The 13,960-nt window shown below is 38.9% G+C and overlaps 1 protein-coding gene across 3 annotated transcripts in view; it reads left to right on the top strand.

Moving 5' to 3' along the window:
* PDSS1 (decaprenyl diphosphate synthase subunit 1) overlaps positions 1-12,883 on the top strand; it is an 82,629-nt gene extending 69,746 nt beyond the window's left edge. For all 3 annotated transcript variants that reach the window (XM_029588665.1, XM_029588664.1, XM_029588667.1), the window contains one exon: positions 8,039-12,883. In XM_029588665.1, coding sequence (XP_029444525.1) covers positions 8,039-8,179 — 141 coding nt within the window. In that variant the 3' untranslated portion in view covers positions 8,180-12,883. The remainder of the gene's footprint in view (positions 1-8,038) is intronic.
* Positions 12,884-13,960: the final 1,077 nt, after the last annotated feature.

The raw sequence follows: 13,960 nt of genomic DNA, 5'->3' as shown, positions 1-13,960 counted from the left end.
ACACTGGCAACCAGTGGCTCAGACAAATTCTGCTGCTCATGTGCTCACTAAGGAGGTAATTTTCATAGGAGTTATATGTGTAAATGTAACAAACTATCATAGCAATTTTCAAAAGTCCATTAGTGCACTTACGCATCTAAGAACTATTGATAGTTCAATGATACATTGTAGCAATTTCCAAAGGTCCACTTACAGGTGTAAAGAGCATTTACATGTGTAAAACCCAGTTTTAAGTGTGTAAATCCTTTTGGAAATAACCCTTCTAGTGAGTGGCCCCTGCATCATTATGTAAAGTTCTTGGTTGCTGCCAGCCCTTCACCAGCCTTCAGCACCTCCTCCCTTCCCCACCCCTTCTCAGCATCCCCACTTTCCAGGAGACTCACTGGTTCCACAGCCATCTGTCCCTCTGAGGTCCGCCCAGCAACCTCAGACAGAAGCCTCACTAAACAAGTATTTCCTCCTAGCTCACTTTCTTTCTGTAACTGTAGCTTGCCACACACATATATACACACACACCCGCAAGAAGTAATCCATGCCACTGAATTCCTCTGGGATTACAACAAACAAAATTTAGCCATGCAAAGACTGTATGCATCACTGCTGTGGCTGAGACTGGGGATAGTGACTTACACAAAGCTCAAGATGGATTCCTGCTTTCCTACATGGAACCAGTGTAGCCAGGGCCTGTGCATGGGTATTAGGCTTTGCACTCCCCACACAATTAAAAATTGATTTATCTGAAAAGGAACATTCAAAGTAAAGTCTTCTGCGCTAAAACATTGACACATGTATACTATATTTACATGCACTACTGTGGTGCCAACCACAAAACCCTGCAAAAGACATTTGCAACCCATATTATATTAGGCTTATGGTTAGGTGTCAACTTGGCCTTTGGAAAGATTTGCATAAACTGAATTACAATATAGTAAACCTCCCATACCAAAATAGCACAAACTGCCAGCACTCAAAAAATAACAATCCTACATCTGAAAAGGCAACATTACAAATATTACACGAGGCCCTAAAGCGAAGGTGGCGGACCTCACGCGTCACCTAGATAGGATTTTAGACAGTGCTGGGGAGGAGCCGGCTGTCGTGGTACATGTGGGCACCAACGACATAGGAAAATGTGGGAGGGAGGTTCTGGAAGCCAAATTTAGGCTCTTAGGTAGAAAGCTTAAATCCAGAACCTCCAGGGTAGCATTCTCTGAAATGCTCTCTGTTCCACGCGCAGGTCACCAGAGGCAGGCAGAGCTCCGGAGTCTCAATGTGTGGATGAGACGATGGTGCAAGGAAGAGGGATTCAGTTTTGTTAGGAACTGGGAAACCTTTTGGGGAAGGGGGAGTCTCTTCCGAAGGGATGGGCTCCACCTTAACTAGGGTGGAACCAGACTGCTGGCACTAACCTTTAAAAAGGAGATTGTTCTAGTTTAAAAGCTGCTCTAAGGGGAAAGCCGACAGTCGCTCAGCAGCGCATGGTTCGGAGAGAGGTATCTTCAAAGGATACTAATGATGCATTAGAATTAGGGCATCCCGACAGTGAGGTTCCAATAATTAGAAAAATAGTCCCAGTGCCTGTAACTAAAAACTCACCTGAGCTAAAAAAATTCGAACTTATCCCTATCAATTAAAAAGCAGAAAGAAAATACAAACAAAAAACAAACTTTGAAATGTTTGTATGCTAATGCCAGAAGTCTAAGAAGTAAGATGGGAGAATTAGAATGTATAGTGGTGAATGATGATATAGACTTAATTGGCATCTCAGAAACATGGTGGAAAGAGGATAACCAATGCGACAGTGCTATACCGGGGTACAAATTATATCGCAATGACAAGAGAGGAGCACCCGGGAGGAGGTGAGGCGCTTTATGTCTGGGATGGCATAGAGTCCAACAGGATAAACATCCTGCATGAGACTAAATACAAAATTGAATCTTTATGGGTAGAAATCCCTTGTGTGTCAGGGAAGACTACAGTGATAGGGGTATACTACCGTCCACCTGGTCAAGATAGTGAGATGGACAGTGAAATGCTAAGAGAAATTAGGGAAGCTAACCAAATTGGTAGTGCAGTAATAATGGGAGACTTCAATTACCCAAATATTGACTGGGTAAATGTATCATCTGGACACGCTAGAGAGATAACGTTCCTGGATGGAATAAATGATAGCTTTATGGAGCAATTGGTTCAGGAACCGACGAGAGAGGGAGCAATTTTAGATCTAATTCTCAGTGGAGCACAGGACTTGGTGAGAGAGGTAACGGTGGTGGGGCCGCTTGGCAATAGTGATCATAATATGATCAAATTTGATTTAAAGACTGGAAGAGGAACAGTGTGCAAATCCAAGGCGCTCGTGCTAAACTTTCAAAAGGGAAACTTTGATAAAATGAGAAAAATTGTTAGAAAAAAAACTGAAAGGAGCAGCTACAAAAGTAAAAAATGTCCAAGAGGCGTGGTCATTGTTAAAAAAATACCATTCTAGAAGCACAGTCTAGATGTATTCCACACATTAAGAAAGGTGGAAAGAAGGCAAAACAATTACCAGCATGGTTAAAAGGGGAGGTGAAAGAAGCTATTTTAGCCAAAAGATCGTCATTCAAAAATTGGAAGAAGGATCCAACAGAAGAAAATAGGATAAAGCATAAACATTGGCAAGTTAAATGTAAGACATTGATAAGACAGGCTAAGAGAGAATTTGAAAAGAAGTTGGCTGTAGAGGCAAAAACTCACAGTAAAAACTTTTTAAAATATATCCGAAGCAGAAAGCCTGTGAGGGAGTCAGTTGGACCGTTAGATGATCGAGGGGTTAAAGGGGCACTTAGAGAAGATAAGGCCATCGTGGAAAGATTAAATTATTTCTTTGCTTCGGTGTTTACTGAAGAGGATGTCGGGGAGGTACCCGTAATGGAGAAGGTTTTCATGGGTAATGATTCAGATGGACTGAATCAAATCACGGTGAACCTAGAAGATGTGGTAGGCCTGATTGACAAACTGAAGAGTAGTAAATCACCTGGACCGGATGGTATACACCCCAGAGTTCTGAAGGAACTAAAAAATGAAATTTCAGACCTATTAGTAAAAATGTGTAACTTATTAAAATCATCCATTGTACCTGAAGACTGGAGGATAGCAAATGTAACCCCAATATTTAAAAAGGGCTCCAGGGGCGATCCGGGAAACTACAGACTTGTTAGCCTGACTTCAGTGCCAGGAAAAATAGTGGAAAGTGTTCTAAACATCAAAATCACAGAACATATAGAAAGACATGGTTTAATGGAACAAAGTCAGCATGGCTTTACCCAGGGCAAGTCTTGCCTCACAAGTCTGCCTCACTTTTTTGAAGGAGTTAATAAACATGTGGATAAAGGTGAACTGGTAGATATAGAATACTTGGATTTTCAGAAGGCGTTTGACAAAGTTCCTCATGAGAGGCTTTTAGGAAAAGTAAAAAGTCATGGGATAGGTGGCGATGTCCTTTCGTGGATTGCAAACTGGTTAAAAGACAGGAAACAGAGAGTAGGATTAAATGGACAATTTTCTCAGTGGAAGGGACAGTGGAGTGCCTCAGGGATCTGTATTGGGACCCATACTTTTCAATATATTTATAAATGATCTGGAAAGAAATATGACGAGTGAGATAATCAAATTTGCAGATGACACAAAATTGTTCAGAGTAGTTAAATCACCAGCAGATTGTGATAAATTGCGAGAAGACCTTGTGAGACTGGAAAATTGGGCATCCAAATGGCAGATGAAATTTAATGTGGATAAGTGCAAGGTGATGCATCTAGGGAAAAATTACCCATGCTATAATTACACAATGTTGGGTTCCATATTAGGTGCTACAACCCAAGAAAGAGATCTAGGTGTCATAGTGGATAACACATTGAAATCGTCGGTTCAGTGTGCTGCGGCAGTCAAAAAAGCAAACAGAATGTTGGGAATTATTAGAAAGGGAATGGTGAATAAAACGGAAAATGTCATAATGCCTCTGTATCGCTCCATGGTGAGAATACTGTGTACAATTCTGGTCGCCGCATCTCAAAAAAGATATAATTGCGATGGAGAAGGTACAGAGAAGGGCTACCAAAATGATAAGGGGAATGGAACAACTCCCCTATGAGGAAAGACTAAAGAGGTTAGGACTTTTCAGCTTGGAGAAGAGACGACTGAGGGGGGGGATATGATAGAGATGTTTAAAATCATGAGAGGTCTAGAACGGGTAGATGTAAATCGGTTTTTTACTCTTTCAGATAGTAGAAAAACTAGTGGGCACTCCATGAAGTTAGCATGGGGCACATTTAAAACTAATTGGAGAAAGTTCTTTTTTACTCAACGCACAATTAAACTCTGGAATTTGTTGCCAGAGGATGTGGTTAGTGCAGTTAGTATAGCTGTGTTTAAAAAAGGATTGGATAAGTTCTTGGAGGAGAAGTCCATTACCTGCTATTAAGTTCACTTAGAAAATAGCCACTGCCATTAGCAATGGTAACATGGAATAGACTTAGTTTTTGGGTACTTGCCAGGTTCTTATGGCCTGGATTGGCCACTGTTGGAAACAGGATGCTGGGCTTGATGGACCCTTGGTCTGACTCAGTATGGCATTTTCTTATGTTCTCGTATAAAAATGTTTTAAATATTTCCCAAGCACTAATAAAATATTTAAAACAGCAGACAAATTAAGGATAAAAAAAAATTCCCTTGCTCTCCATACCTGGAAACTTTTGATTTCCAGTCACCCTCAGATTGTCATGGATTAGTGGGGAAAGGGAGCACACAAACTTCCTTCTGTCTCTCTCAAATACACACACTCTCCAACATGTACACACTCGCTCACACACACACACACACACACTCTCTCAAATACACACACGTGCTCTTTCACATGCTTTCTCACATAATACACGTGTTCTCTCTCCCTCAACATACAGGCAACAGCAGCCTCCACCTTGGACTCTTGCAGCATCTCACATGCACACACATACAGACTCTCTCTCATACACTCACACATGCTGTCTCGTACACATACACATATGGTCTCTATCTCTCTCACACACACCTACTGTCTCTCACATACACACATGCTCTCACACACACCCTCATGCTAACCCACAAAAATATGTATACTCATGCTCTCACTCACACATGCACACTTATACTTTCACACACACACACACACACGCTCATACATATGCTATCTCTCACACGTGCATACACACTTATGTTTCTCAAATGCACAAATATACATACATGCACACTCGAGCTGTTTGCCTCACATGCACACTCATGCTGTCACTCTAACCCACACAAGCATAAATGCTCTTTCCTCCAGAGTGTTCAGAATGCAAAAAGAAGCAGCCTTATTTCTTCTGTCCCACAGGCTAGCCAACAAAACATTCTCAATCTGCGCCCAGCCAGTACAGCAGCTAATTCCTCTTTGGGCCGCACAGGCATGGTTGATACAGCTGTAGCCTTTCCTCCTCTGGCCTTGCAGCCTATTACTCCACTTTGGGCTGTTGCCCTGCATCCTTGATCCACGTGGCCCAGCTGACACCACCTCCTCCTTGGGCCACAAAGCCCCACTGACCCAACTACAGACCTCTTCCTCGAGCCTCCCGCCAACAGTAACCACCACCTCTTTGTGCCTTGCAGGGCCCCCGCCAACATAGCCGTGTTGCAGTCTCCTCCTTAGTGGTGCACTGACAGGGCTAACGATACCCCTGATGAGAAGTCTTTTATGTAAAAAGCACGACTGGGAGCTCGGTGTTGTTTGCAGCTGCAACCAACACTAACCACATGATATGCTGGTCCTCCCAACCGGGGTATGCTCGAAGCCCTGCAAAGCCAGTCCACACATGTATGTGCATTTGTATAAATTTACTTAGGCATTAATAAGAATTTTAATGCACAAATTGGTGCACCTCCATGAAAATCCCATGTTAATGAAGGCATTTGCTCTTACTTAATGCAGGGAGATGTGTTACGCCTTCAGAGTTTTTATTCACAGTTTCTAATGCTGGAAATTAAACTGTTGGGTCAGAGATGAAGTAAAGTTAATTCACATTTCTGGGGTCGGTGTTCATATATGGTGCTGTGCTAGTAAGGTCCTAGACTCAGATCTCCTGCGTGGACCACTCTGTCACAACAACTCAGAGGCAAATTTAGGCACAGGCAACATTTTATTTATTTATTTATGGGCTTTTAAAATATACCGACATTCATAGAACATATCATGCCGGTTTACAATCAACTTTGAAAGTAGGAAAGGGAAATTACAAATAACAGGGAGAGGGGAAAGGGGAGCAGGGGTGGAATAAGGAGAGAATGGGGGGGCGGGTGCAAAGCCAAGCGTATAAGTAGCGTGAAGAACATAGGTTATAAAGCGAAAGGGAGAGAGAAAAAAATAAAGGAACTGCATTAAAAAGGCCTTAATATATACATAACATATCAAGCATTACATAGTCAATGTTTCCATAAGATGCATCCTTGATTGGTGGGTAGCAGAGCAGAGGTCGAGATAGGGAGGAGGCAATAGAAGGGGTTTATGTTTGATTGGCATCTGGGTAGGCCTGTAGGAAAAGCCAGGTTTTGATGCCTTTTTTGAAGTTGGGTAAAGAGGGTTCAAGGTGGAGGGACATGGGTAGTGAGTTCCATAGGGTAGGGCCAGCGATGGTAAAAGCTCTTTCTCTTGTGGTGGAGAGATGTGCAGTTTTAAGGGGTGGGATGTGGAGGGTGCCTGCAAGGGTGGCTCTGGATGGACGATTGGAGGTATGGAAACGTGGCATTTCCTTGAGCCAAGCAAGGTTGTTTTTGTAGAGCGCATTATGAAGAACTGTGAGGGTTTTGTATTTTATACGGAAAGGGATGGGAAGCCAGTGCAGATTTTTTAAGACTGGGGAGATGTGTTCTCTTTTGCGTGTGTCTGTGATGATTCTTGCCATGGAGTTCTGTAGGATTTGTAGTGGTTTAATTGTGGAATAGGGGAGGCCTAGGAGAAGGGAGTTGCAGTAATCCAATTTAGATAAGATGGTAGACTGCAAAACTAGACGGAAATCCTGAGTGTGGAGCAGGGGTTTGAGTTTTTTTGAGGATGTGGAGTTTGTAAAAGCCTCCTTTTAGCAGAGATTTAATATGGGGTTGGAAGTTGAGGTGTTGATCCAATACAACACCTAGGTCTCTTACAAATGGCAGGAGGGGGTGGGTAGTGGTAGGTAGCTTGGGTATAACCTGTGAGATGATTTCAGGATTGTTGGATATGAGGAGGATTTCCGTTTTGACTGTGTTAAGTGCAAGTTGGAGGTTGGCTAAAAGGATGTTGATGGAAACTAGGCAGGGTGTCTTTGAGGGTTTTTTGTATGGAGATGAGGATCTGGACGTCATCCGCATACATGAAGAAATTAGGACCTAGATCAGAAAGTAGATAGCAGAGAGGTAGGAGATATATGTTAAAAAGGGTGGAAGATAGGGAGGATCCTTGGGGGACACCTTGCACGAGTGGCATGCATGGGGATTCGGAGTTGTCAATTTTGACTAGGTATTCTCGGTGGGTGAGATAGGAAGTGAACCATGCGAGCACTCTTCCGGAGATGCCTATCTCTGATAGTCTGGATAGAAGGATTTGGTGGTTGACAGTGTCAAACGCAGCAGAGATATCTAGGATGGTGAGACATAGGCAAGTGCCTAGAGTGCCAAATTCTGAACATAAGATATGCCATACTGCAGGAACCCAAAAACTAAAACTCTCTCTTGCTCTTTGATTTCCAGAGGCGAAAACTCCTGCCCCTAGTCCTCTGCATCTTGGTTCAATAATCAAATCTAGCCCTGACCACACCATATACTAGCATTAGCCACAGAAATGCATATTATATTCTATTTCTGACCCAGGAGTTAAGTTCAGTTTCTGAGTCTAAAAAAAAAAGTTAAGCCTAGACCCCAAGGGACAGTTATGTCTCCCTTCACATAAGTTTGTTCTTTGAGTTTCCATTTGTGTGAATTACCCATGATATAATTACCTTTGTTTTTTACTCCTCAACAGAGCAATGGTGTCCAGCAAGCAATCTACCTCGCCCAACGCTACTGCCACAAAGCAGTAGCTGAGATCAGTAAATTACATCCATCCCCTGAGAGAGAGGCCCTCATACAGCTCACAGAAACTGTGCTGACACGAGAAAAGTGAGATCATCCAGACTCCTTCCGGCAGCTATTTACCCACCAGACTGTGCCTACAGAGTTATTAAAGAAATGGAAGCTGGCCTGCTTCCAACAGATTATAAAACAAACCTATCATTTTAAACCCTTGGACATGTCATTGGCAGTTACGTACTGTATTTTTTTATTTTTTAATGCTGAAAGTTTTAACTGAGGGAAGCTAAAGTATAAATGCTGAAATCCAAACCACAAAATCAGGGCTTATATTGATATGCTATGACTATCTGATGGCTTTCCTGTTATGCGTGGCATTGTTTACACTGTTAATCTATCCATGCACAGAGGCCAACCTGAAAATAAATATGATCAATGTATTAAAACTACTGTATCTTCAGATATCACATTTCCTGGAACAGCCTTGAGGCATGTATAAAAGTGAAAAAGTTGTTTTTTGGGGGGGGGGGTTTATAGGAGAATGGTTTATTATAAAAGACTGTACATAAATTTTAATTGTCTATCTGGGTCATTTCTTATATTCCATATATCTCCAATATAAACAGTTGTTCCCACTTATAACTCACCAAAAGTAGTTGGACCATCATAATAAGCCCTACCGGTCAACAGACCACCTTTGCTTTATACATACTCATCGGTCCTTACAATGTTCACTTTTTTTATCTTGCTGCATTTAAAAAACTTTTTCAAATACATATACACACACACTTATATGCCTCCACTAACACACTCTTGATTCTCCCGACAGGTGCCATATTCTGAGGATTTATTTCTGCATCAGGGATATTCATTTTTTTAAGCAGCATTTAATCTATAAAGGAACAGAATAAAAAAAGTTAATATAGAATTCAGCTTGTAGCCTAGGTAGCAAAACAGCCATCTCTCCATCCATTTTCTGACCACCCTTTTCAGGTTATTTGAATTAAAGGCTGAACAAAAAAAATTCAGCTTTCACCATAACATTACTAAACCGGAATGTATAGCTATGAAAGAACTTAAGAATGGTGTTGAAACAGTTATAAAACCAGTGGACAAGGGAGGAGCAATAGTGGTACAAAATAGAATGGATTATGTTGGGGAAATTATGCAACAACTGTCTAAACCTGACTATTATGAAATATTACCAGGAGATAGTGCAACAAATTGATTTGGTACTTAAGTCAGCAGACAAATTGGGTTTTTTTGAGATGACATGAGTATAATTTTTAAATAAAAAAATCCAGTTTCCAATATATTATACCATCCCAAAGATTCATAAAAGGCTAGACCATCCTATTGTTTCATCTGTGGGGTCAATTTTAAAATCATTGTTTGTCTTTATGGATGCTTTTTTTTGCAAGAATTAGTAAAAACAACCACATCATATATTTGGGACACAAAACGTATGCTCACAAAATTGTCAAAAATTGGGGACATACGATTGTGTTATCTGGCTTCGTTGGATGTACAGGCCTTTATATAAAAATGTCCCCCAACATGAAGCACTGACAATAGTGGAGTCAATTTTAGAGATGAGAGTAAGACCTCACAGAATACCGACTGAGTTTATTGGCACAGATTGCACTAACACATAATTATTTCTTGTTTCAAGAGGATTTTTATTTACAAAAACATGACATTGCTATGGGGACTACGATGGCCCCCAGTGTGGCAAATCGTTATGGAGCACATTTTGAAACGGAATATGTTTATGGATCCCATTTTTTTAAAAGTATAAACGTATGGTCAAAATTTATAGATGATATATTTTTCCTGTAGTTGTCTGAAATTGCTCATACCAGTATTGGTATATTTTTCAGTTACATCAGGTATTTCAACACCATCCCTTAATAGCCTTTACAAAAGGGAAAAGTTTAAGAGATCTAGTGTCAGGTTTTATTTATCTCTTGAGTCTGATCAACAAAGTGCCCATTTGATGGGCCAAAACCCTGAGGCATTGTTCAATGTGTAAAACTACATTGAAGATTACAATGTGGTAGGATTTGAACTCAGCACGTATTTATAAACTATTACTATTACACTGATTGTACTTCAGAAAACATGGTTTATGCTATAGAGTGCCCATGTGGGTTACGATGTATTGGAAGGACAAAAAAGATGATAAAAACTCGGCTCATAGAACAGAAGAGTTGCATTCAAAATAAAATAAGACTGTCAGCACCAATGGTGACACTGCAGTTCTCACACTTTTGAGGATCTACGATGGTGGATTATTGACCAGGTTTTGCCTTCAAATTGTGGATGCACTTTGGAGACTGTATTGAATTATAGAGAACAGTTTTGGATATAGACTTTGAACTCTAATTCCTTCTGGTCTAAATGCTGAAATAGCATGGTATTCATTAATTTAAAAGAGATAGCTATAGATGATGTCAGAATACATTCCAATTTGCTTTAATTTGATTGGTTGTACCAAGAAATATAAGAATACCTGGTTACTGATGATGTCATTGAGGTCTGACATTTTCATTGGTGACTTTCTAAAAAAGCATTTTACGTTAAACACCACATGCACTTCCATGAGTTGGAATCAAATCTAAAGGAGGCCTCAAATGGACGGTGAGTTGCTGTTTTGCTTCCTGTGCTACAAGCTGAATTCTGTATTAACTTTCTTTATTCTGTTCCTTTATAGATTAAATGCTGCTTAAAAAATGAATATCCCAATGCAGAAATAAATGCTCAAAACATGGTGTGTGTGAGGAAACTCTAGAGTATTAATGGCAGCATATAAGATAAGTGTGTATATATATATATTTGAGAGAGTTTTTTTAAATGCAGCAAAAAAAATAAAGAAAAAGTGAATATTGTAAGGGACTGATGACCGGTAGTGCTTATTATGATGGTCCAACTACTTTCAGTGTATGATAAGTAGGAACAACAGTTTATATTGGACACATTTTAATTAATGACCCAAGAAAATTTGCATCTGATTACACATTGTACACAAAAAAGATTTTGTATTTTAAGGAGGAAAGACTTCAGATGCCAAATTCTAGTGAAACCTCACTGATTTGGTAAAGGGCAAAATCATGAGTCAAAAAACCTCCCTTATTTTTTGTGGTGCTGTGTTTATCCTACTTGTTTAGCAAACAGACCTTCTTTTATTATCAATGTATATATTTTTAAATTTTTCAATAATATAAAAAATAATCTGGAAGCAATGCAATTCAGTTTTTCAGATGCAGCCTTCAACTCGACTATACAATGCTAAATCAAAATTACTTAGCTTATTCTTGGTTGATCAGCATTAAAAAAAAACTTTCAAATATATGTACACACACTTATATGCTGCCATTAATACTGTCTATTCTCCTGACATGCGCCATGTTTTGAGTATTTATTTCAGCATCAGGGGATATTCATTTTTTAAGCAGCATTTAATCTATAAAGGAACAGAATAAAGAAAAGGCTCCTGAAAAATTGAATTGCTTTGCTTCCAGATTTTTTTTATATTATTGGAAAATATTTAAAAATTAAAAAATATTTACATTGATAATAAAGGTCTGTTTGCTAAACAAGTAGGATAGGCACAGCACCACAAAAAACAGAGGAGGTTTTTAGACTCATGATTTTGCCCATTACCAAATCAGTGATGATTCACTAGCATTTGGCATCTGAAGTCTTTTTCCTCCTTAAAATTAAAAATATTTTGTGTGCAATGTATAATCAGGTACAAATTTTCTTGTGTCATTAGTTATTTTTTTTGCACCATTACCCTCATTTTATTTTAGGCAACTCCATAAATTTTAATTAACAGGTTATATACAAATTAAAGGAATTTTTCCATTTTTGTGACAAATGGCAGTTCAGAAAATAATTAGCAAAAAAAAGTATTTGAAGTTAGGTACAATGATTTAGAATGGGAGAATAAAGAGTCTTCCTAATTATGTGATAAAGATACTATAGAAAGCTATTTTATGAATATGCTCTTTTGAAAGCTTTTGAAATTAGTTGTAGCTGTTATAGAATTTCATGTTTCCTTAGCGTTCAGGTAGGTCAATTCCAATGTGTGGGTTAGGATGGCCCTTATTTTTCAGCTTTTTAAATTCTTTGCTGCCAACCTCTAATCTTGCTCCAATGTATGAAAAAGTGCTCCTTGCCAAATTTAAGCTCAATTGAACTATTTTAAGATGACCCTCAAAGACCTTAAACTTTCATATTTCACCGAAAATTAGTATTTATTTAAAACTTTTGTATTTCATTTTCAGATGTTTGGGAAAATAATCAAGCATAATCGAAAGACAATTTTATAACTATTTTCTTCATACAGTTATTTACATGAAATAAAAATTAGCTAAGATATTCAGCAAAAATTGAAACCAAAAGAAAAATACATACTTCGCAAAATAACATCTAAAATGGAAATAATAAAAATGTAATAAGAGACCAGATTTTACTGCTTCATTAATTAGGCCAGTTTTGGTAGCATCTGGGTACTTTTTTCTGTATTTACTAACAATCTGCACAATGTATTGCTTTTCTTTTTCGTTCTTGTTCAGAATGTTCTGATATTCTTGTATTAGCTTCACTCCTCTCTCAGCCATGTCGTTAACTACCACTATGCTTTTCAATGTTTCCAACCCACGTTGGAAGTTGACAACATCTTTCCAAGTAGATGGGCAGTTTTTTTTTAGAAAATTTGTGTATATTGAAAATCTTGAGAAACATCTTTGATTCTGCAGAAATAAAATCATAGAAATGGTTTTCTTTTAAACGGTTGAGGTCTTCACTACTAACAGTGTATCGTTTTATTTGATTTTCTACATCTGTCTTCTGTAGTCATCATTATAGTAGCCATTTTTTGCTTAATGTCTAGTGGAATTTAATCATCAAAGAATGTGAATACCGCAGTTTCTGGTGATAGATACCATAAATGTTTTGCAATTTTTTTCACAACAGAACTACTAATTTCTGGATCTACATCCTTAAAATTGTAAACTAGATACGGAGCTTTCAGAGCCAATTGTGTTAAGAACCAGGCTTGTAAATAGTCTGATAAGAAAAATGCATGTTCTTCCGATTGAATCGCTCTCTTTTTTGGTCAGTTTAAATTGATCTTGGAATAAATATTTTAAGGCATAAAAAGCCTTTTCTATCTACCGACTATTGCTCACAGCTCCAGGAACAAGCAATGAGACTCCTTTTGGGGGGGCGTACCACTGAGGAAGGTCATGGCCAATTCTAATACTTCACAGTAACTGTTCTGGTAGAAATTCCAGCATACTGACACAAACATCTTCGGTGACATCTTCTATCCCACTACGGTATTTTATGTTGTCTATAGCCGATCAGGTTTCCCTAAATCTTTTAAACAAATTCACATTTGGGCCTGAAGGAGTTGCACCCATTACTGCATCAGAACTACTTCTCAAGACTAATTCGAAGATGTGATGGTGACATGGAAGGTAGGGTAAAGCATGATCAAACATTTTCTCAAAATTTGTACAGGCAAAAAACAGTTTAACAAAATTGATATTTTTTTATATTAAAGTCTGAAACTTCAGGGCCTTTGGGGGAAATTTTATTATTATCTGATTGAGCTGAAATATTACAGAGTACTTTTACACGGATTGGAACAATTTTGGGGGTTGGGAGATGAAAAATATTTTGGTTCACAAAATCATATACAACTAAGGGCCACCCTCGTATGGGTTATGCAACTCTGCCAGCAGATGGAAGCAGAGCAAAAGCTGACATCACAGCTATATCTTCCCGCCCACCAGTATTCTGCATCTCCAGCAGATGGCGGACAAGCATTTCCCTTTGGGGGATTACCTGTGAGTAAAAAAAAAGA

This window comes from Rhinatrema bivittatum, chromosome 2, assembly GCF_901001135.1.
Source record: "Rhinatrema bivittatum chromosome 2, aRhiBiv1.1, whole genome shotgun sequence".
Lineage (NCBI taxonomy): Eukaryota > Metazoa > Chordata > Amphibia > Gymnophiona > Rhinatrematidae > Rhinatrema > Rhinatrema bivittatum.
This window is presented reverse-complemented; position numbering and strand designations above follow the sequence as displayed.